Raw genomic sequence first — 25574 nt, forward strand, 5'->3', positions numbered from 1 at the left:
ATATTAAATTTTTTTTCTTTCTTTTTAGGCATTCTAAAGAAAGATGTTTTCTCATTTATATTCCTCATCTGTTTGAGAGGATAATTCCTCTACTAGTAGGAATTAGCTTAGAGTCATAGTTGAATACAATACTAATCTCTTGATGAGAAGCAATTCTTGTTTATGTCTCAAAGAATAATAGGGGTTTTAAAAGTAAATAAATAAGTAAAAATTACTGGATTTTTAGAAATCTAGGTGCTAAGGCTTTTTCCACAAGTCTTGAATTCTGTGTGTATGTGACACAATTAAATGAAAGACCGTGTCTGCAATATAGAGCTTGAGCAAAGTCACTCCTAAAAATTATTTCTGATGGTGGAAAAGCTGAAGAATAAAACCTGCAGTGAAATGTGTAGCTGTAGAAAGCCTTTATATAATAAATTTCTAAATAGTAGAGAAATTTCAATAACATCCTCTGAGACAGGATTAAAAAAAAATTGTAGTTAATGATATTTAGTATTGTGGTCCTTGGGAGACATAGTATTGTGATAATGCTTTCAGAAACATTTTAGAAACTTTTCTCATCTATATTTTGCATCATGTAACAATTTTCTTCAATCCCCATCACTACTAGTTCAAGGACTAATCAGTCTTATTCTGGAGAAGTCCTGTCCTGGTTTTGATTAGTTGTTCTCTTGTGTTGTGAGGTACACTTTTCTGTGCACGTTAAGACTGCAGTTTCATAGAATAGAATCACAGAATCGTTTAGATTGGAAAAAACGTTTAAGATCATTGAGTCCAACCATAAACCTCGCACTGCCCAGTCCACCACTAAACCATGTCCCTAAGTGCCACATCTACACGTCTTTCAAATACCTCCAGGGATGGTGACTCAACCACTTCCCTGGGCAGCCTGTTCCAGTGCTTGACAACCCTTTCGGTGAAGAAATTTTTCCTAATATCCAATTTAAACCGCCCCTGGTGCAACTTGAGGCTGTTTCCTCTCGTCCTATCGCTTGTTACTTGGCAGAAGAGACCAACACCCACCTCACTACAACCTCCTTTCAGGGAGTTGTAGAGCACGATGAGGTCTCCCCTCAGCCTCCTCTTCTCCAGGCCAAACAACCCCAGTTCCCTCAGCCGCTCCTCATAAGACTTGTGCTCCAGACCCTTCACCAGCTTCCTTGCCCTCTCTGGGCACGCTCCAGCACCTCAATGTCCTTCTTGTAGTGAGGGGCCCAAAACTGAACACAGGATTCGAGGTGCGGCCTCACCAGTGCCAAGTACAGGAGGATAATCACTTCCCTAGTCCTGCTGGCCACACTATTTCTGATAGAAAATGATCATATGTAACCCATTCTAAGTAAGCACAGGTATGGTCCTACCTGCCACACTTTTGCTGCCACTGTCTTTCCTCTGACCTGTTAATAAGCCAGTTTCAGAACACTAAGCAGAGCAGAAAACTAAGCAGAAGTGATACATACTTCTAAGAGGGTACTCTGAATCACCTCAGCAAGGGTTAGAAAAATGTCAGTACCAGAATTAGTATGGGAGGAGAGTAGTGAAGGAGGCAAGATTGCCTCAGCATCTGCTTAGATTAGCTTGAGCTGTTTTGAACTGCATTCTTAGATGGCTTTTGTGTTAAATACTTCATTTTAGAAGCAAAACATCATACCTTTTGTTTAGTATATGGTTTTGGATATGCCTGTGCTCATTCCTACCTTTCAGTTGCATCAAATCCAGTGACTATGGAGCCGCAGATCAAGTTAGATCAGGTCCCAGACTAGAAGAGGAGTACTTAACAGTTCAGTTAGTGGAAGCATTGTAACTGTAGCACTATGGAGCCTATCACAGCAGACTAGCTTGTCTTTCTGACAGTTAGAGTAAATTGTGTACAGTAGTAAGTTGTGGTGTTAGGCAGGGTATAGGTTTATCCTGACAACAGAGCTCAGTGAGAGTCTAGACAAGAAGTTCTGAACTTTCTGTCCCCAAGTCTAGCAGCTTGATTCTCCTCTGCGTGGTGCAACATCCATTCAGTTGTGGCAGCAGAGGTGTTTGTGGGTTCTCTATCAGGAAATTTACCTGGTTAAGAAAAGCACTCCTTTTTGCAGTCTAGGATGTGGATTATAGTTCAGCCCTGCCAGTAATTCTTCACATACATCAAAAAGAGGGTGGCTTGCCCCACGGAGGTATAGTAACAAGTGTACAGATAATTGCCTAACCTGTGGAATATCTTGTGATCATGAAACCGTGCCCTAAATCTCTTTATATTACCTGTAAGTTCGTATTGTAGTTGATGAGTGGGAACTTGCATCGTCAGCCTCCTAAAACCCTGTGAGGCCTGTTTCATAGGTAGATAGTAATAGTTGCTCATTAGTTACTTAACCTCAGTGACATTCTTGTTAGTTAATGTTAAGTTTCCTTTGAACTTTTGTGAAGGAACTGTTTTTGTTTTCCCTTAAGATATTCTCAACAGAGTTTAGTCTCAAAACCTGGGAATTTACATTCAGATGTGCAGAGCTGCCTTTTGTGTGCCTTTAAGGACTAGATGCTTGTCCTTATGAGAGACAGGCACGCATATTGGCAAATCGTATTTGTAGAGAACTGAGAAACAGACATTCAATACTGAAAACTATTTTTATTAGAGAGGTCAATTTGATGTTTCTCTGATCTAAACTTGTCTGGGGCTGAAACAGCTAAGAGCAGTTCATCAAAAACTGCTCCAACTGCCCTTTTTGCTGGTGAAAATCACATCTTCAGATAAAATCTTGGTGAGAGAGGGAGGAAAAAGCACAGAGCTCATGGAGATCTTGATATCCAGGATGCTTATTTTCATAAAGTGATTCATATGCCCCGCAGGACATATTTCTTGTTCCAAGTGGATAATTGCCATTACACGTACAGTGTTTTGCTATTCAGCTTGTTCACAGGGCCAGTTTTTACAAAGGATTTCTCAATAGTGGCTGTCTGTTAACTTTCAGATGTGCTGCTGTGCTTGGACAGCTGGCTGATTGTGGAAAATGTTACTAAAAGAGTAAATTAATTTAATGTGTTCTGCACTATTGACTTAGGCCTGAAGAAAAAGGGAGGCAGTGCTGATTTTTCAACAACAAGCATAGAGTTTGTAGAAATGGTTGTAAGCCTCAAAATATCAATGATTTATGCATCAGAAGAAATTTTTTTGAATCTGTTCTTCTGTACTTAGTCCCAGGCTACCCATTCACCTCCAGTTGCTAAATTAAACTATTTCCTGTTCCTTAAAGCTTCAACTTATTAACAGAGTGAAAGTCTTTGTTCTTCAAATAAACGACGACACTGGTTCATGGTCCGTTCTCAGAGTTTTCATTAGATTAAGGTAGATGGATACAGGTCTGTAACACGTTTTTATTCTACCCTGCCTTTCTCTGAGACTGGTGATAATTACCTCTCCATAAGGTATGGAGCTCATATGGTGGATGTGGAAACACAAAAATTTAGACGCCTCTAGTTATGAAACTTTGCATAAATGTTCTGAAAATAGTAATGGTCTGAATAGTAACCTGGATTCTAAGGATCTCCCTGTACAACACAATTGGCAAGTCTACTGCTGTGTCTTATTAAATTAGCAAAACAAGTTCTACTCTACTGTTTCAAGAGACTTTATCACTTGTCACAAAATATCCTCAAAGACAGTTACTGTCTCAGGTGTACAAAAGGGAAATAGAATGGGGAAGTCATCTCCACTGTGTTTCTTCCAACAGAAAGAATACAAAATACTTTTCGATCTACTGGGTGGGCCAGAAGTTGGGTCCATTTTAACTGCATTATTTATTAATTTAGTTATGTGTTGAAGTACTGCAGGACTTCTCTATGTATTTCCTCTGCGTTTTTACCAAGGATTGAGAGAAACCTCAAACAGAATTCAGACTTAGCCTGGTCAAGGTGATTTTGAAGCTTCTCTCTTAAAATAATCTCTGTATGTTTACCAGTTAACTGTAAAGACAGTGTCACAGCCTGTTTTAGCTGACCATATGCTCCTAATCTGGCAACATGGATGTCAACTAAGTGCTATTTTGACGGAGTATGTTCTCTGAAGGTCCAAACATTTGTTCTTTATTGAGGAGGGGGGAGGGTGTTTCTCTGCCTGAAACACTTTCCAAAGTAGAATTAATTCCTAATATTACCATATTAGTGCTAGTTGTCACCTTTGGTTCCACACCTTTTAATCTTCCCTACTTGGGACTGTCAATGGACTCGCAGTCACTTCGTCTGGACCATCTTCTCCCTGTCTCCAAACCAAAACCTAGTCTCTGTATCTGATTTCTGCATGATGCTTTCCTATTTCACTTTTTTTGTTAATATGGGTGACAGTGGTTCTAGAGAAAGGTGGAGAACTGAAGAGAAAGAAAGGAACATAGGGAAGAAAGGAAGATTTGCTGGCCTTGTAGAAAGTAACTATAATCAGTCTTTTACAATGACAAGAAAGTAGCACTGAGACAGCGGTATCCAAGTATCATTTAACTTAAAGCATCCACTTTGCAAAATCCTTTCCAAAATTTAAGTTGCAAAATGTCAAGGAGAAGCGTGGTATTCTAGATGTATGTAAGGTTCTTTGGTGCCAATTTAAAAAAAAAAAAATTCTTCCCATCCCCACTCTTACCCTCCAGTACCAGTTATAGCCTGTGAGGTAGGTAATGCCAACTCTGCTGGATTTTCTGCTGTTATTAGATGGGGTTGGCTTGACTAATAAAGCATTGAGAGGTGCTATAGTTCAATCTGAAAGATCAGGCTGCTTTAGTAGCTTTTCTGAAAGATGTTCAAAACATAGATGTCTTAGAGCAGCTATGTAATCTTCAAGACAGATTGAAGATCTATCTAATAATCTATTCTACAGAGGCATTCAAAACCAGTACCTGTTTTTTAAATGGCCCTGTTTTCTGTCATTCAATTAGTTTATTTACTTGTTATATTAGTTTCTGCCAGAATCCCCAAGTTTTCAAAGCATTGCATTAATATGGAGAATATTGAGGATGCAACTGTTCTTTCCCATAGAGAAATTAGGATTCTGTGAAAACCTTTGGGTCACTTGATGTAGACTCCCAAGTTTGTAAGGAGCATCCTAAAGCAGAAGTTGGGGGGAGGTGGAAGTGTTGTGAGCCTTGCTTGAAGGCAAGAGAGTATTTACGGTTATTCAACATTTCTGACCAAAGTACAGTTTAGATTATCATAGAATCATTAAGGTTGGAAAAGACCTCTAAGATCATCAAGTCCAACCGTCAACCCAACACCACCATGCCCACTACACCACGTCCCTAAGCGCCTCATCTACACGTCTTTTAAATACTTCCAGGGTCGGTTACTCAACCACTTCCCTGGGCAGCCTGTTCCAAGGCCTGACCACTCTTTCAGTAAAGAAATTTCTCCTAATGTCCATAATGTGTTATGTTGCTGTTATACATATCAAGCCTTTTTATTGTAGAAGATAAGACTGGCAAGGTACTGGGAAGAAACCGAAATAATTATTTAGGGAGCACGGGAATCTGTCCTAAATAGAGTGGTAACTAAAAGGGTTGGAAGATGACTGAGGAAGGGGGGCGTGCAAGGGTCAGAGTTGAGACCACACACTGTTTTGAATACTCTAATTACATCTATATCAGTAGACCTGTGAGTGCATTAAAATAAATAAATAAAGATAACTCTTCCCAAATAGCCAGTGGCCTCAAGGAGAAAGATTTTTATTTTTTCTGGAAGAGAACTTTGAGTTTGTAAATTATGAAACCTTTCCATGTTAAATTTCATCTTTCAGTGTCACTGTTTTCCTATACATAACTGAACTGAACTAATTTCACTGCTTGCTGGATTTCTTGTGGCTGTTCAAAGGCTTTTCTTGCAAATCTCTTGGCCTGGATGATGGTGATGTTCATCTCTCATCTCACCCCATCTAGGTTCAGAGGAAATAGCTACAGATAGATAGCACCTTGCTATTCAGTGTCCTGTGCTCTCAGTTGGGCACAGAAATGGTGTTGGGGCTTTTACTACTGCAACACACATCACCTACAGGGTTCAGATGACTCGTCTTAAAAATGCAGTAACTACACTGACTATGCTAATGTGCCATATGTGAAATTTTAGAACCGTAGTATGGGCAGTATTGAAATAATTATGTCCAGTTAGCTTTTTAGGCATATTTGCAATCTAACTCTTTGTAAAATTGAAAACTACTATTGTTTTAGCTCGACTTGACAGAATTCACATTCTGTAGATACACAGATTTACACTTCAAATGCTATGTAATTTGGAATTACGTTGGTATTTGCAGCCTGTGAAAGGAAGAAAAGTTCAGGAAAGAAGTCTACACATTTATATAGTTAGTTATCCACTTCCATACACTGCTTGTTTTTATTCCTATGTATTAATTGCCATCTAAAATATTAAGGGTTTCTATAAGAATAGAATATTCCTGTGAAGGTTTTTTGCTTACATCATTGTTTAGTGTGTTAAAGTGAAGCCTAGTAAATAATTTTCATATACTGGAGAAATAAGTGTGAGTGCTAAACTTACATCTTACTTTCTGTTTCAAGGCTCCTGGAGCAGCTGGAAAAACGGGAAGCTTAGGGAAGAAACCTGGTGAGTCATATATTGTGGCAGCACCTTATATCTGTTCTTAAGTACTTAAGTTCAATGGCAACAAAATCTTTCCATGAAAATAAATTATGTTTGCTCTTGGTCATTTTGTAGTAGCTTGCACTGATAAAAACTGTTGTCTTTAATAAAATAATGCATAATCTGTCCATTATTCTATCTATAGTGTTTCAATCACTAAATAGCATGTAGCTAGAGAATAAAAATCTGCTTGCTCAAAAATGAATGTAAACTTCATAATAGACTGCTGAACAGAACAGTGGAAACCTACAAAAAGCCCAAGTTTGCCAGTGCCTCTGAAAATAGAAGTATACATTCTTACCCTGTGGTTTTACAGCATTTTGCCTAGAATGCTACACAATATACATTGACTTTGTGAGCTCTTGTGCCTGCTTCTCATTTTCAAGAGCACATACCTTGTATCCATGCTATGTAGCTTATTGCCTGTGAAGCCTGGTCATATTGCAGAAGGTCATGTTGCAGGCTCCTTTTTGGCTAGAAAGAGGTCCCCTGGCTCTTGGGGTGGTGGGGGCTATCCTTCCAAACAGCCATTGTATTTCCAAAGATCATTAGAAAAGTGCATTCTCTGCCACAGGCAGGTATTTGTAAACTTTCCAGAAGACATCTCTTTTTTCCCCTCAGTGTACTTATCTGCTTTTGTACCAAAGAGATGACTTTGCATTGAGCTGAACCAAACTAAATAGGGGGTGCTCCATGCTTTTATTCTGTCCCGTTCTCTGAGGCTTGTTCAGTTGCACAGTGAGGTGGTTCAAGCATGTGATCTACCAAACCTTGCCTTATTTCCATACACACACACATGCATATCCATATTTTGTTTTGTGGGGAGAAGGTTTCACTTTGTCTCCCTGAACTGGTTCGCTGTGTCAGTGTGTAAGAGGAAGCAGGGAGAGTAGATTGCAGCAGCCCCAACTTCATTTGGCTTATTTTACCTTGACATGTGAGCAATGGGCTGCTCTTGTCAGATCTTACTGATCCATCCGTAAGGGATGGAAAGGAAAGAAGGGCTTGGAAGTAAACTACTCCTGTCTTTTCTAACTTTCATTTGCATGATTAAAAATAGTTGTGTTAATAGATATAAAGCTCAAGAAAGGCAGACAGGAACAGAGATCTGGAAAACCTCTAGAAGTGATATCTGGTAGGAATAATGAGAAGATGCTGATAGGTCTGGCTGCTTTTTCCACACATGGGAGAATGGTGAATGACAAGACTTCAGCCTAGAGTACCAGCCTTATAATCGCTGGTCTCCTGTATTTGAACTTTCAGTGAAGTAGACTGGAGGGATGTCGACGAAAGGTGTGTTCAGAATCTTTTGGAGTTCAAGAACAGTTTGGGAACAATCCTGCCTATTTTTCAGCAAGGAGATTCATGGATGTTTTTGCTATAAATGAGCTGCAAGTGCTCAGCCAATATAAGTGAAATGCTAATGAATGAGGTGAAATATTCCTGTTTATTCTAGAAGCAGCAGGACGAGTGGGTGGGAGTTGGTAATTGTGTGTTGAAGGGCAAGAGAAAAGAAACTGGTCTTTGCGAATTTAAGCAGCAATATGAGGACAATTATATCTGTGAGAAGGCATTTATTTCTTTTTCTAAACGTACCTGTTTTAGTAGAGGCCACATATTTTGACCTGGACTATAATTGAATTGGATCTCTTCTCAGTAATTCAATACTTAAATCAAAATTAAAAGGTCCTTCCTGGAAGGAAAGCTATTTCTTTTTTTTTTTTAACTTTTTTGCGGAGTTGTTTTCTCTAACTTTTTGCTTCTCTGTGACATGCAAGAGCTGAATGTTAAACTTGTAATTCATATCTTAACTTATTTACCACACAGTCCACAGTAAAAATTCTTTGTGCTGCTGGTTGGTGAAAGAGGATATCTGATACCTGGAGCCTTGTAAATCACCTTTTTGTAGATAAAAATGAGAAATTTCTTGTCCTGAGAGAGATGCAAGGTATACGATTTTTGCTCGCAGTATGATACACTGAACGTTATAATTACCATGGTAGTGAGAGAGGTTTTTGCCTGATTTTAAAAAAAAAATTTTTTTTACAAACTCCCACAGTTAATTTGTTTGCTTCTGTTCATTTTGCCTCCTGAATGGCCTAGGGTAGAGGAATTAATGTGATGCTGTGGAAAAACCTGCAAATGCAGGGAGCTTGCAGACTTTGTAGCAGTATAGCTACGTTTCCTGCCAAATAGCTTGCTTGCTTTGCCTTCGTCCAGGACAGACTGTGCTGCTGCTGGCTTTTCTCTGTGTAAACCTTTCTGCTCTCCTATCATCACCTACTACATTTTACTTAGAAATTCATTCTTCTATCTTCTGCTTTCACACTTTGTATGCTGTCTAAGTTCCAGATTCAGGTTTAAAGCATCTTTCTAACTCTCAGCTATTGGCTTTTTCATCACCTGTTTGGTTCCACCCTTTCCTGCCTGCGCACCTCTGTGTGCCTCTCTCTCCCCATTTTGGGTTATCTTGAGGGAGGTTCTGCCATCATTAATTCTGCATGTGTCATCATTTGCAGTGATCTCAGATTGCTTGTCATCTCTCTGCTTCTTCACCCTCCTTACGTTGTTCATTTACACCTTGAATGCTTCTCTGACCATTTTTAATTTTCCTAATCATCGTTTTCTTCTAAATTTTAAGTAAACCATCTGATTGTTTTCCTGGCAATCTTCAAATCACTTTGTTGTTTCTTCCCTGCAACAAAACCTCCCTCTGTTTCAAGGGAGTTGGCCTTGTGGTTTCCTCTGCCTACAACTGCCTTTTCAATGATTACTCCCTTTCTCTGCCTTACCAGCAGACTCCCCCCTCCTTTCCCAGCCTGTGGGTGATGTGTTGTTACTGAGTGCCTCTGCTGTTTCTCTTGGCCACAGGAAGTTTGGCGCTTGTTGACAGAGAGGGCCAAATAGGACGGTGCCCAGCACTGTGTTACTTTCTTAGTACGACGGCCCATGAGAAAGCTGGAGACCGCTTCTGTGTACTCACTCCCTTCAGCCTCAGTCCCTTTTGCTGTCGTTGCTGTGTTGACCACTAATCCACCTCATACTCACTGACGCATTGCTTTCTGCTGCTTCATAAAGGGACAAACTGGCGGCAGGTGTGACCTTTTTCTGCTTAGTCTTCCAGTGCCAGTTTTTTAGGATAGACTAGATTGAAAATATGTACAAACAGTAATCATAAAAGAAAATAACTGATACAGATATTTTTTATCAAGATTTTCAAATAAAAACTAAAATCTCAAGCACTGTATTGCTCTGTGATCAGATAATTGCTGAGGCTTTAAATTAAGCTGACTGTCTTTGCGTTGCAGCAGTTGAGACACATTTCTGTGATCTTGTACTACTGGCTCTGCTGTGGGCTTGTTCTAGGATAGTCTTAGACCACAACCATAACCAGTGAAGCTCAGTGCCCACATCGACTGTTTGATGGTCCCCAGTTTTATTTGACGTCTTGCCAAATAAAAACCTCCTTTGTCTTAAACAGGGTCAGAATTTGCTATTCCAGGAAAGGTTTTTCATAAAAACAAAAAACCAAATTCCCCATCCCCTCCAAAAAAACCAACCCCTAGATTGTTCTGTTAAGAAGAATACTTAAGTGATGAATGGCTGTGTACTGGGATCCTAAAGTGGAGTTTCCTGCAGTAACAGCACTACTTTTGTGCTGCTTTGGATATCTGAGACCTTTTACAGCTAAAGGAAGGCTAAAAAAAAATTTCCCATAGATTCCCCTTAACTCTAATGACTGAAAAGGAACTACGTAAACGTAGCAGATTAAAGGTATAGCTTACCAAAAGCTAAAAAGTTCCCAAGTCTACCATCTTTTGTTTACGAAAGGTTCCCAGTTATCATAGTATTAAACAGGTTGTCCATCACCCTAAACATGGTTTGATGACATGCTAAACCTGACTTAAAAGCTATCACTAGGACATCAAAATACCTACAGCTGCTTATAAGCTCCTGTCAGTTCGCATTGGTTCAAAAAACGGGTTAAGCTTGCCAGACTTTGTGGTGACTAAGTTATCATCAGTCTTTCTACAACCACTGTAAAATGGAGTAAACTGCCTTGTCTACTTTGTCTAATTTAACGGGGAGATAATTGTGAGCTCTCGCTTACTCTGTGTCAGATTCATGCTTGTAGGTGATCAAATAAGGCACCAGTTTTGTATTAATGTTCATGGAATAAAGATTTCAAAATAAATCCTGTTTGTTACATTTTGAAAACATTCTTTTTTTTGTCTGTTCTGGTGGTGAAAAATTTTCTGCAGGCCTTCATTAGTTTACACCTCTGTTACTGCAACTTCTTCATTATACTGTCATCAACATGTATCTCCTCTTTTTAGGGAGCTTAGTCCAAACTGATGCTACAAAAATGTATTTATTGGAAAACAGTATTATGACACTTGATTTTAAGAACCATATAGCTCTAATGATGGTCATTATTCTTCTTCTCTATTTCAAATATTTTTTATATCCTAGCCATAGAGCTGCTGCACCTCTTTTATTCCTGTAGTGCTATGACTTTCTGTTTTATAATTACCATACGTTTTCATAGAACTGCATAAATACATAACAATTTTATGGAAAGAAATACAAAATAGATATACTGTGCCAGTGATAATAGCAGAGTTAATGTTGTATAGAATGTGTTCAGTTTTTTCAAAATTAACTTTTTTTTTCCCCCCCGCTTCAACAGAAATTGCCCAAGTTATTGCCTCTTACACAGCAACGGGTCCAGAACAGCTTACTCTTGCTCCTGGTCAGTTGATTCTTATCAGAAAGAAGAATCCAGGTGGCTGGTGGGAAGGAGAGCTCCAAGTTAGTTACTGTTTTTTTAAAATAAAAGTCCGTGTAAAAAAATTTGTAATTTTTTAATAGTTCAAAATCATGAATGCATCAATGATAAGTAATTTTGAAAATGTTCTGCAATTAAGCATTTACAAATAAAATGCCTTTACAAAAATATACTTACATTCCAATTCCTTGAACCTGAAAAAACTTTGGAGGGACAGCAGGAGGAAGCCATTGTGCCTCATTGTAAGTCAAGGATACCCATCTCACGAATCAGACCCAGCCTGCAGTCCACTCCCCTGTACATTTTCCTGGAGGCCCTTCAGATATAAGAAAGGACTGGATTTTAGGGCCTGTTGTTTTGGCTGCTTTTGAATCCTCCCACTTGTGTCCAGTAGTCGTCTTCATGTGAGTAAAAAAGCAGTTGTCATGTTGGGTGGTGGGGAAACCCAGCCGTGCAACAGGAGTGCATGGGACTGTTGGGTTAAGTGACAGGGTCTACTTGTACGTCCCATTTCAATAGTGACCGTGCATATCACGTGCATTTGGATCAGCTGATACCTGCGTGCACTGTGAAAGCGGAAGAAATACTGGGGTGCGCAGTCCTGAATGTCTTCCTAATAAGCTTTCTAAATTGCTTCAGCCAAAACTTTGGCTATCCCTTTTGTTGAAAGATTGAGAAGTATTTTACTGCAGTGGTTTTTCTAAGATGGCCACCACTTTTTCAGGTTGCTTAATGAATGTGACAGTGTAGAATACCAGTCTAATGGCCCCACCTCAGCAACAGCTCAATTTACTGTAGAAGAATGAAAAGAATGGTGTCTGTTGCAAGCATCAGATAGGAGAGAGCTTTAGTGTTGTATTAGAAGATAACAGATAATAAAATATTTTAACCAGTTCTTTTTTTTTTAAGAATAGAACTTGGCAATTTGGAAACTTTGATTCTCAATGACTTTCAGTGGCAAAGCTTCCCCACCCCCTCCAGTACCACGGAATTGAGGTTTTGTTTGGTTTTGTTTTTTTAACAGGGAATATTACGTGAAAAAATGTAATTGATTTATTTTTGCAATGCAGATGCTCAAACTAACTCAAATATTTTTTCCACATTACTACCTGCCCTTTTTGCTGTTCCTGGTGATATTTTTTCACTTTTTGTGGAGAAATCATCTTCCAGGATTGCTTTGGTTTTCATTCTCGCTAACCTTTATGTTGTTGTTAACTTGTAGCTTTAAAGAGTCTCGCATTAAATATATTTTAAGATAGAAAATAAGCTTCACTGGGCAAGAGCTGTCACAATTACCACTTAGCAGCTAATGGGAGGTTTTTTAAAAACTAATTTTTGGTTGTGTAAATACTCATATGTAGCTTTGGATACCTTATTATCTTACATATGGTTTTACAAGTTGGTTTTTTCTTCATTAGCAGTCCCCTACCTATTCTTTTCATTCTCCTGTTCCAACACTGTAATACTAGTTCTTGCTCCTTTGTTATGTGAGCATAAAGGCTAATGGAGCAGTATGGTGAAATGGATTGAGGAATGATTAAAAAAAAAAAACAGCACCACCCCAACCTCCCCCCAAAGTAGTGAAATGATGACAAGATTTGGAGATGGGCACTAATATTAACTTTTCTTTATGCATTTAATTTCAAAGTGGCAGATTTTTTAGAAGTATATGTACAGTTCAGTTTCAGTCTCAAGTAAATTTTGATGATAGTTGTCTTAGAGGTCAGAGTGAGGGTAAAATAAGGCAAATGTGTTAAGCATTACATTTCCGGGTTTAATGCAGTCTTGCAGAATATCTTAAAATGAGTGATCTAGATACACTTTAGATCAAGTGCTTTCTTTTTCAGTAAAGAAAAAGAGAGGGAAGGAAGTAGTTGAAGAATAGTATATGTATTAGATGACGTTTTTTTCACTAAAATTAGCATCTATTCTGTTTTTAAAGGCAAAATTCTACGTGCCCAAGATTCCAACCTTATTCTAACACAAAAAGAATAAATAAAGTAATTCTTAACTTAGATTTAATAGATTTAGAAGCTGAGATTTGATCCAAAGTTTTAGAATAACCTTTCTTAAGGATTTTTCTTCTGATTTTATTTGCAATGAACAACACAGTTGGCGAAATAACAGGATGCAGTTTCTGTCAAATTCCTATCCTGCTTTGGTGACACAAGCTTTGTCACACTGGACCGGACCTGCAGTTCGTCTGTCCCAATATCCTGTCTCTTGACAGTGACTCATTGCAGCTGCATCGCAACTGTAGAGCGCTGCTGTAGGCCAGGTGTATGGTAACCTGCTGCTCCCTCAGCACACACACGCGGACCACACGCACACTAATACATGTGTGCACCACGCTTTTGTGCTGATGTTCTCTGATTAGATAGGCATGAGAACATCTAGGGTACTTTCCAAACCTTAACATCTGTTCATTAGGATCATTTGGACTGTGTCTGTCCATATGTATTTATAGTTGCCAAAGCTCAATTTTTGTTTGATTGGAATCTGGCTTTGGGATTTTTGTATTTGAATCCAAACTTTCCCCGTTTTTTTCTTGCCATAATGTTTTGCCGTTCTTCTAGCACTTGGTTATGTGACATATGTTTATACTCTGTCTGTTGTTTGGGCAGGAGAGACTATTAAAAAGTTTAGATACTGTTTCTTTAAAAGAAAAGAGGTAATTGAGATTCTTAATCTCTACTTAAACCATCACAATCTAGGTATCTATTTAAATGCAACTCTTTGCATAATGAAAAAGCATTTAAATGCTGCCACTCATTAATGCAATGGCTAGCCTAATATTCTAGAGTTATGGTTTAAACAGAATCAGGAGAAATCTTTCAGAAGAATCAGGGTTGTAGTATTAAGCACACAAAGTAGGAACACTGTTAAGTGGAAAAATCACTCAAATTAGTAGTAAATAACTACTGTTTAGATATTATAAACTACTGTTTATATATTATGAAAGCTTACTCCATGTAATAGAAATATCATAGTATTAAACTATTGCCACAAAAATAGCTGGCTTTTTCCTTACAAAATGCATTTTTCTTATTCTAAAATAGTCAGTGTGACTGCAAGTAGTTAAAATATTGGCTGAATTATCTTGTCTAAGGATCTATTGATGTGCTTAATCCTCTTAAAAGAATTGTTTTTTTACTAGGCACGAGGGAAAAAACGGCAGATAGGATGGTTCCCTGCTAATTATGTAAAACTTCTGAGCCCTGGTACCAGTAAAACTACACCAACCGAGCTACCTAAATCAACAGCATTACCTTCAGGTGAGCAATGTGGTTGCATTAACAAAGTTGCTTTTGTAATGTGTGTCACTTAAAACAGGGCTTCTGAAAATAATTATGGACATTCACTAGGATATTTAGTGTCTGTTACACTAGTCGCTTTGGTTAAACACTTCATTTTAGGTTTTTTTTCCTTTTAAATGAGAAAAACATAGAATTGGTCTGTATATTTATGGTGGTGGTCCCTCAAGTACGAACTGTTGAGTGCTAAAAAGCCATCTCTGACATTACCTTTTAAAGAGTAAAACGTTCAAATTATCAGTCCTATTTGTTTGCACTAATTGTACTAAAGGAGTTTTTAAAGGTTCAGGATGGTCCTTGGGCTTAGCAGTTGAGGCACCTCTCATTCAGAACCTTTTATTTTTCCTAAGGTGAAGTGTGAGAAAACCACTCAAATGAAGATGTAGCTTTTTGTCCTGTATGGCTATTTATTTTAAGGTTTATGAAAGGATACAAGAGTGATAGACGATTATATTTTTAAAGCTATTTATTACAGCTTCACCACAGAGAATATCAAACAGTCCTGTCAGTCTACTGCAAGGTATAAAGCCAGGCAGAAGACTGAGAACAAAAAGTTCATTCCTTGCAACTGTTTCAGTCTTGAATCATTTTGGGTTTGTGAGTTGGTGTGGTACTAAGTAAAGAGGATTCTTGTCAATCAAAAACATGTAGAATGGATGTATTTTCTTCCATAAGCCACCCAAAAGACTTGACGTCGTCATCTGTCATCTGTTTGGATTTAGTTGGGGGTGGCAGGGGGCAAAAGCTTGCTGCTTCGCCAGGCCATTTTTTGACTATCATTAAAATGAAATAGATGTTTCTAAATGAAAAATGGTGGTAAGCATAATTCTGTCCTTTAAATAAGTATGAAGGATTATCATGCAGTTTATGGAACTAGAAGAAAATATTGAGGTATTAATTTCATGTATCATTGGTATAAATAACAGTACTATATCAGAGAAGGCAAATGTTATAAATGGTGCTAATTGGCTCCTTTAATGGTAGTCGTAAAGATGCAGAAAATCAGACTTCTATAAAGACTCATGAGTTTGGGTCCTGCAGCTAAAATGGTAACTCAGCATTAAGAGACGTACTTTTACAAGGCAATATGATGGGAGATTTTTTTTTTTTTAATTATTTCAGGTTTGACAGCCTGGGACTTTTCACACATGCTAATAAAACTTTTACAGAATAAACTTTTTAGCACTTTTTTCATTGCCTACAGAACATCAAAAACTTAATTGGCATTCATTTTTATCAAATTCAACTTTGTTATAGACCTTTCATTTTGGAGGGTGAGAAGAAGAATCTTGTCCTTCCGTTACGATAGATGGCCTCGCTAACTGTGTGGTTAATGTAAGAGATTAAGAGGTTAATGCTTGAGAAGCATCTTCATAGCGGAAGTGTGTTAGTGGGGAGGCTTACTATAGCAAAAGACATGGAAAGCCTGAAGAAAACCATCTACAAGGGTTGAATAATGCCCAAGGTGGTGCATTATGAAGGGTCTGAGAGGGTACTATTACTGTCTGGGTTTTGAAGGTAGGGGATCCATCAGAAACTACTATCATCAAAGCCTCTGTTTCTTTTGTCATTTTGTTTTGATGTATATGCTTTCCATCTGCCATACTGTAATGCAAACTGCATGACTTTAAAAACTACTTTTTTTTTTTTAGTTCTGTTGCATGGGCACTTTTGCTTTATACTTTGAGGTTTTCTTAATTTCTGACTGCTTTGTATGTGTTCCCTTCTGAACTTGTGTCATGAACATGTCCTTCCTGGTGTTGAGAAATGAAAAGAACTGTTACTGCTACATGGAGCTAGTCAGGCATAAGGAATTTCACGATATAGGAATAGTGGGAAGTGTGTTTCAACCATTCTGCTTGTTTAAAGACAGACAACATTATAGATTGTACTGATCGTGAATGTTGCATAAGAATCTGGATTCCCTCTGCTGTTGCAGTAGGACTAGTATTAATCAACAGACAATCTTTCTAAAAAGGAAACAAATGGCTGAAAAGCACTGGAGCTCAGAGAAGGTAGGCTATAGCTTGCTTCTGTAGTTAGCAACGGCTTTTGGAGTTTAAAATAAGTGAAGAACTTTCTTGCTGGGACTACTATGAGAGCTTCCTATCCAGGACTAAGGTATATTCTAAGCTTTGTGACCAAGTGTAAATAGGATCAAGATGAGGTCACTGCTTCAGGTTCAACTGAGGAGTCTTATTTCTTCAAGAATTCTCTTAAATTACCTCCCCAACTTTAAGGTGATTCTTGGGATCCATTTGGACATTTAGATATTCCGATGGTACTACTCGACAGCACCAAATTTCATAAAGTTCTCTGAAGTAGAAGAGAATGATTTGAATGAAAAATTCTTGAAAGAAATTAACTCTAGGATGGGTTACAAATCTGTTAATGCACGTATTGTATTCAGGTATAGTCTATCTTAAACTTTTTATCGTTCTTAATGTTAGTAATAACCTGTAAACCTGTAACAAGAATGCTGTAAAACAGATTCACACGTCTTTTTAAAATTAAATGTGAACATCAATGGTGTTCACACATTTGAACTTTTGTTAGCACCAAACAGGAGTACACCATAATATGCATTTATTTAGAAATGCTGGTTTATCTCCAGTATGCCAGGAAAATGTACACTTTGGTTAGTTGATGTGTTAGGTGTGACAAATGACAGTGAGTGCCCATTTATTTTTATTTCTGATTATTTATTATATCTTCTTTTTTTTTCTTTCCCTTTTCTTTCCCTTAACAAAGCTAAATATTGAGAGATATGTAGAGGTCTTATTAAATGAGGAGTTTATTTGATTATGATGCTTGTGAACAGGCACAAAGTATTAAGTAAAAGGAGTTGAATAATTTCTGAAATGTAAATTCCAAAAAGAGAAGCTATTTGACAAGTTTAAATACATTGCTAGCTGAGTACAAGAATGAAGATACAAGAATATTTTAGGCTGAATATAATAGAGAGAACCTGACGGCAAGGCTAATTAGATATGTCTTGTGTCTTAAGGCAAAATACCAGAAGCCGTGTGACTTGGCATATAGAAAACATCAGAGAAATAGAGAAAATTATGTATCTAAATGAACAGTCCTGCTGCATTAGAGAATTAAGGAAACTGCTCTATTGTAATTGGTCAGAAACTGCTGTGTCCTGAGAACCAGTCAGATTTGATGAGTTTTACAGTACGGAAATAGAAAATAGGCTGCTGGAAGCAGTCCTGTCGTGCCAGAAGGGCAGCCTGTATTACCTAGGATGCTTTTTATTTTTCTCATCCTTTCCAAGATCTTTGTGTTCCTAAAGCCTCAGTGGTAGTACAAGGATATCACCATTGGCTTTCTCTTGAATTACAGAGCTGTGTTGAGCCTGTCCGGTGCTAATTAGAAAAGAGTGCCTTTTTCAGGCTTCAGGTAGTGGAACTTAAAGTATCCCAGACTTTTCTGTCCATTGACCAGTTCTGTTGGAAAGGATACTTTTCGGAACAGGTTGGTGAGAATGCAAAATGCTATATGTACAACATATTTGGTGCTTTTGTGGGCACAAAATATGTGTATGAAGTGAAAGAGAAGTGTCAATAGAAAGCTAACATCCTTGAAGTGTTTGACTTTTTGCTAAAATTTTAAATGTTTCCAATCTTCTCCTACTGTTTGAGCACTTCCAAACAAAAATATCTTGGGGACAGTTCCAGGCAGGTTACACTGTTCTCAGTTTGCACTGCTGTGCTCTGCCCTCCCTAGTGTGATCCTGACCCCTCAGTAAGCTGACTGAGAGAGCAGTGCCTCTGGGAAACTCTCTGTTTTTTTCAGGTCGCCTTGAGCCAATTTATTGAGGGCTCAGCTAAGCACCAGTACAGGGGCACAGGAGAGAGGGGCAGGACCGTGGCAGGACCAGTTCAGATCAGCATAGTGTCTTGGAGCTATCCTGTGACATCGGTAGTGTTCGTAGTCGGTTTATGCATAGCTTATGTTTTGCTGAAACGTTACCAGTGCGATAGACCTCTTCCTTTATCTTACAGTGTGCCAAGTTATTGGCATGTATGACTACACTGCACAGAATGACGATGAGCTAGCATTCAATAAAGGCCAGATTATAAATGTCCTTAACAAGGAAGACCCAGACTGGTGGAAAGGGGAGGTGAATGGACAAGTGGGTCTCTTTCCATCCAACTATGTGAAGCTGACAACAGACATGGACCCAAGCCAGCAATGTAAGTGACCCTCTCTGCTGCCGTGCTGTGATTACTTGTGTAGTACGTTAAGATGAAACATGCAGCATTGCTGTGATTCTGCTGTGGTTTGCAGAACTCAAAGCTTCACCACTGCTGCACTTGTCAAAGTCTCTTTGAAGACCTTCTGTAATGCAAACCTTATTTTATGTTTGTTTTATTTTTAGTTCCCATCCCCTTTGTAGCATGTTACCCTTTATCATTTTTGCACCATGCTGTTTACATGCCTGACTCATTTTCCTAGCTTGAATTTGCTCATTGTTTTGTTTTGCTTATGTGTTGTTTTCCTCCTTTTTCTAGGAATCATATGTTGTCCATCCCCCACTCAGGCTTGAAAGTCCTCAAAGAGACCCACTATCCCATATCACTGCCCAGAGGGATGATGGGAGATGCAGCCTTGATCATGTGGCTTCCAGCATGATCATCTACTGCCTTCTGAGTAGAAGAACACACTGCAGAGCAGTTTACCTCATTTTACATTAGTTGCATGTAATCGCAATGTTTGAGTTAATTACCTACAGATATAGACGCAAAATTAAAATGAAACAAAAAAACACAAAAAAATCAGAGGATAGTGGGTCCTTTTGTGGCTTTCATAGTTACCAAACTAATTTTTCCACCTTTGCACAGGTGCTTTCAGTAGTTTTAAAATTATTTTTAAATATATATTTTAGCCTTTTAAAGGAAAAGTATAAATTAAATCTCTTCATTGCAATTTTGTTTGTGCAAAAAGACCCACTATCAAGGAATGCTGCATGTGCTATAAAATTGTTCCAAATGTCCATAAATTTGAGACTTTATGTATCTTTCTTTTTTATTGTTCACTTGTCCAGTGTTGTCAATATGTCTTCTTTTTTTTTTCTTTTCTTTTTTTTTAATTACAAAAGAACAGAAGGAGTTAAATCAGTTTAAGGAACTTTAAATGTGCCCAATTACAGATTAAGGTATTTTGTTGTAGTTATTGTACTGTATGTATCAGGTGTTCCTTGTTGAGTGTGTAATACATTGTGGAGAGAAGAAATTAACTTCCTTCCAATGCAAGAGATATTAACCTTGCATAATGTTGTTATCCCAGTTATGTTAATTTTATTTTGCACATTACTTGTAGCTGCATACAGTTAGAAAACACCCCGGGTTGTGTTTGTCTCAGATGTTTCATTTTTTGCATTTTCGTTTCAGAAATCAATAGAATGCTACATTCATGTGGGATTTGAGAATTAACTTCTTTATTTTCACCTTGGTTACATGAAGTTTGATTTCTCATTTTTACTGTGTTATGACTATGGAACAACACATTTTGAACAAGTAATTTTCCTGACAAGAAAGAATGTATAGAAATATCTCCCTGCAATTAATTTCCAATGTTTACATTTTTTAAACTAGACTGTGGAATTTATACAAATTAATATTAAATGGAGCTTACAGTCAAGTTTATGTAGTAGATGTGCTGTAGCTAAGCCCTGTTTGTCTTTCCAGCATTAGTTACAAGCTCTTGATGAAATGCCTGGTGCTGTCAGTGCAGAAACCCTCTCTTCCCAATGCCTCAAGCACAATATAGCCGTTCTACTAATTACTTTACCATTTAGTTATCTTCTGTTTTATGTATTTCATTTATTTCTAAATTTCATGCTGGCAGTGTTGTAGCGTTTCTAATCCTACCCCATCTCCCTCCTTCTGACCCATCAGGCGGTGCAAAGAACAAGTGAAGCTCCTTATTCAATTGCACTTCAGTATTTCATCAGTATGAATGTAAATTATATAAATATATAAAAACCTGCAGCTTTAACAACTGTAATACAGCCTTTAAAATTAGTTACATGTATAGATAATTAAATTCTTCATATAAAAGATAGACTAAAATGTGTTTGTTGTCTTGTTGCTGTGTACACACAGAATTCACCAAGTGGCATTAGTGCATGTAATGAATTTGCCACCAGAATAGCCTGAAGCCCACCTGTTTAATTTCAGAATGACACTTGTCTTGTTTCTTTGAATGTTATTTCAATATAATTGCTGAGATTGATTGTGATTATCTGCAACCTTTTGCACCTTTCTTTATTCAATGCTTTCTATGTGTTACAAATCAGTTGATATTTTTGACACTATACTGGTAGATGAATTAAGAATAATTTGTTGTTTTACTATGGGTTTACATTGACTTAGGCTCTGTGTTTTATGCCAGAAGCTCTAGTCTTAAAACATGCACAATTGCACAGATTTTCTTTCTTTTTAGGATAGTATTTAACATGCACAAATTTTTCATTTACCTCTGTGCCATAAAAACAAGAAGAAAAAAAAAGTTTTCTTCTCCACCATAGCCACTTGCTGAAAAATATGCTGCCTGGTATGACAGAAATTGAACAGAACATAATATTTGTAATTTTCAGTGCCCATTGTTTTGCTTACTGAGAATGATGTAGCCATATTTTACTCCACTATTTCAATATTTCGTGCATTAAAATGTTATTTTAATGAAAGGGTATCTCTATTTTCCCATAATGAGCTGTTGTGTTGAAAGATTTAGAACTTGACTAAAAGCGTTTGTCCTAAGGGACGTTTTGTTTTTTATGACTTCAGGCCAGAAATATACTTTCTCTACATATTGAAATATTGGCAATACTTTGGATATAGGGGATTCAGATGCTGAATTTTTTTCATTAATTCAAGTGAGAAGAAGAATAAAGCTGTTACAATAATCTGCAGGCTACATGTTTCCTAACATGCTTCTTAAAAATGCTAAGAGTGATGGCTCATAAAAGATTTTCAAAATCACAGTGCTCTAAAAGTTCTTGGGGTCAGTTTTCCACTGAAGTGAAAAGAACAGCCTGAAGTTGTCCCTCTGTGGACACACACACATTGGTGTATTTTGTGCCAGGACTCCTCAGACAGAAGAGTACTGTGTATTACTCAACAGAGCAACAGCTTTATCAGTCAGTCTGTTGTTGAGAATAGTTAACTCACAAAAACCTCAAAACACACTTAAAATGTCCTAGACAAAGATATTCAAACCATTGTGGCTTATATCGACATACATTGTTGAAAATACCTATAATGTCTATTTACTCAATTATTAAAGTTCTTAAGTGTACTACTATAGCTTGGCATGGTAGTGTTTAATCTTCCTCATAATCAGTTATTTCCCTTGAGTAGCAGGGAACAAGGTATTGCACTTATTCTTTCTTACCTGTCTGGATTTTTGTTTAGAGAGAGAGAGAGAGAGAAAGAGAGAGAGATATCTCATATATATAGATATAGATAGATAGATATAAAAAAAAAAGGGAGTATGGAAGCAATTCTTTAATAAAGAAATTCAGGATTGTGTCTCAGTCCAGTTTTGACCCTTTCTCCTCCTTCCTGGTTCATCTGAAAAGATCTTTAACCTCCTAAGGCACACGGTCCCCTTCCAAAGCTGCAGATCCGGACTGCAGCAAGCAAACCTATTTCCAAAAAACGCTGGCCTCCTGCAATGGAAATATGCCCACACTCGTTTCTTCGGTCCTTGAGTTTGTGGCTGCAAAGCCAACAAGCACTAGTCCTAGTCAAGGCTGAAACAAGATTTTCGTAGACAAAACTAAGATTTTATTTGTATTTTAAATCAACATTAAGAAAAAGAGCAGTCTCACTGCTGCCTAGTCAATTGAATGCATTCTTTATATTAATTTTCATTTGTGAAGTACCTTTTCCCCTTTGCACAGGAACTCAGGAAAAGGAGCTGTCACTTGAGGGATGTAGAGGAGACTGGGTTTAGAGACCACTCCAAGTGGTGGTGGGTTTTTTGTTCACAGTTTTTCTGTTTACCTGGAGAAGAATTTCCTCTGTATTCAGCTGCTGAGGAAGAATTTCCATGAATGTTTTTTCAGGACATTTGTTAATATCAATTCCCATGCTTTAAATCTGTCCAAGACAACTCGGAGTCTAAGGTGCGGGTTTATTAAGAGTGCTTTGCTTTGTATTCAGAATCACTTTTCTTTAAATCTCAATTATTTTGGAGCTCCAGTGGCGTCTCTTTCAGTCCCCACGAACTCACTGAACACATTTTAAAATGGCCTATTACCATAACCTTCCCGCAAGGCAGCAAAATAACTGCATGTTCTGGTTTTGTTCTCTGGTTTTAAAGCAGTTCTTTTTGTTTCTTCGTAATTTTTGACTCCAGTTATTTAACTTCTTGTTAAATAGCTCCTTATGTGAGTCCTCTTCTGATTACAATAAATGGCTTATTTTTAACTTTTAAAAAAAAGTTTAAAAAAGTATTTTTAACTTTTAAAAAAAAGTTAACTTTTTTAAAAAAAAGTTAAGACAACTTCAGTAAGTCCAGGGACAATATTGCTCAACTATTATTTAATCAGTTGAATTGCAGGCTAAGTGCATGCACACAGACAACTAGATAACGAGCTGCTACTTAGCTAAATAGAGAGTGCTAAGGTGACCTTTTGATTCCAAACCCTGAAAGAATGTTTTCAGAAGGTTGTCCTGGATGCAGTTAAAAATGTAAATTATTTTCATGAAGACTTCATTTCCTGCATGTAGACTATATGGGCTTTTGTACTAGGTGTTTGACAGCTTGCAAAGGAGTACTTTACCATGAATAAGGATTCATTTTGAGTTATTGTCCATGTGAGGAGAAATCGTGAGAGTTATCTTAACTATCTGGCGTAACCTAGTAACGTTAATAGTATTAATAGTTAATAGTTAATAGTATAGTAAACATAATTCTGATATACGCAACAAATTTCTATAGCTTGTTACAGCAAGTTTCACAGCTGTTTCGTTCCCCTCCCCTTTCCATACATCTTAACTTGGAAACTTCTTTAAAAAAACCAAAACCCGAGAAGTAGCCCTGTAGTGCTCCTCCTCAGCACAAAAATTCAGATTGCAATGTCTGCGTAGAGCTGGAAACTAATTTGAATCAAACCTGTAACTCTTCTTCTGTAACTTTTATTAATCCCGTGGAGCAACACAGAATAAGAAGTCAGATTTTAGAAGAAGTTCAATCTTGTGGAATAATTTTATTTAAGCGTTTCATGGAAAAGGTAGCTGTTAATGTCTACAGGCAGAAAGATGTTTATACTCGAGGTAGCTGTCCTACAGCAAGTGTGCACAGAGCTTTTAGAAGATGTTGGATTCCTTGTGACCTTGTGGTGCTCCTTGATCACAGGCTTTGGCTCCGTTTTCTAGCACAAGTTTCTCATTTGTTTCTTCGTGCCCTACCTACCATTTTGAGTCTGACCCCTCGGCAGCAGCCGGCCCTAGCAGCAAGAGGGAAGCTCTGTGCCTCTCTGCCGTTCAGTTCCCGTTCAGACTTCAGCGTTTGGTCTGTCCAGGTACCAGTTTGTACCCACAGAGCACTGACCTGATGCTGCCGGCTCAGCTGACAGCCACCAGCGTACAGCTGTGAGCTGGTGCCAGCGCCAGCAGAGCGCTAGTCGGAACCGGGCTCAAATCAGTGTTGCAGACAAAGGTTTCCTGTGCCCTGGCCTAGACGGCTGAAACCGGATTCATGTTTTCTCCATCGCACTCGCGCTGCCCGGTGCAGTTTTCTCTGCCGAATTGTTTCATGTATTGGAGTAATTCTGGACCCAAATGAGTGTTAAAATAAATCTGGTTTGATTCCTTCACTTTAATTGTTTTTTGGAGGAAGGACCTGAAGCCAGGAAAGATGATGGCTGGAAGTCTGCTCGAGAAAGTGAAAAAAATAGTAAAATAGTAAAATATTGTATTTCAACTTTTAGACTACTGCATTTAGTTACCACATTTCTGACTCCAAGTGAAATATCTATACAGCATCTTTGTTTTTGCGGAAGACAATGTAAAATTGGACTGTGCAGTTCCTTCAGCTTGGAAGGATGCTCTTGACTGATTTGCTGTTACTGTACAGTAAGTGGTCAGGGGCTCAAGATAGGTCCTGGGTCATAATTCAGAGGTGAGATTTAAAGTCACCTGATGTGATATAAACAAGTCCAGGAATCGGTTAACTCAGCCAATTTATATTTTTAGATGCATCCATGCCCTCATGTAGGACTTTATTCTCCCCAAGCAGATTCTGGAAAAGGACTGATAGACATGTTCTGTTTTCTTTCTGAAAGGATTTAGTAGGTTTCCTTCCCAAATGTCTCACCTTTCTTCTTTACTTCCTTCCTTCCCTTGGTTGAATACTAAAACATTATTTTCCGTAGAAACTAAGATACTAACCTAAAACACTGCAGAAAGATTTTGCTATTGCAAAATGAAGAGGATGGTAGTGTATCACAAATGTACATTGTTGAAGACTACAACCTTGCCTTTAACACTTGGGCATGTTCTAGAATTTAAAAAAAAAAAAGAAAACCGAAATTGTTATGAAAGGTCCTTGAGTCTGTTGCTTGGCCTGTGTGGATTGGCAGTGGCAGTTCATCCACCTGATAACAGCTGACTGGTGTGGGCAGGAGGAGGAGGCGCATGTGTTTTGGCAAAAACAAAGTAATGCCTATTATTTTGCAAGTGGGACTTTCGAGACTTGTTTCTAGATCCTACTTCCATCCATCTCAGAGGGAAACGCTCTGCTCTGACAATAAATGGACATACTAGTCCAGCTGAGAAATTCTAAACATGCTGAAATTGTTGAAAATAGCTGTGAAATTGAATTTTGCAGCACAG

At 37.9% G+C, this 25574-nt stretch overlaps 1 protein-coding gene across 8 annotated transcripts in view; it reads left to right on the forward strand.

Moving 5' to 3' along the window:
• Positions 1 to 25574, forward strand: part of ITSN1 (intersectin 1) — a 145064-nt gene that overhangs the window by 97143 nt on the left and 22347 nt on the right. For 7 of the 8 annotated variants that reach the window (XM_075171948.1, XM_075171919.1, XM_075171941.1 and 4 more), the window contains 4 exons: positions 6537 to 6582; positions 11309 to 11430; positions 14565 to 14682; positions 18732 to 18923. In XM_075171948.1, coding sequence (XP_075028049.1) covers positions 6537 to 6582; positions 11309 to 11430; positions 14565 to 14682; positions 18732 to 18923 — 478 coding nt within the window. Of the gene's footprint in view, positions 1 to 6536; positions 6583 to 11308; positions 11431 to 14564; positions 14683 to 18731; positions 18924 to 19241; positions 20371 to 25574 lie in introns of those variants that run through there. The other variant, XM_075171988.1, reaches the window with a different exon arrangement.

The sequence above is a fragment of the Calonectris borealis genome, chromosome 1, assembly GCF_964195595.1.
Source record: "Calonectris borealis chromosome 1, bCalBor7.hap1.2, whole genome shotgun sequence".
Lineage (NCBI taxonomy): Eukaryota > Metazoa > Chordata > Aves > Procellariiformes > Procellariidae > Calonectris > Calonectris borealis.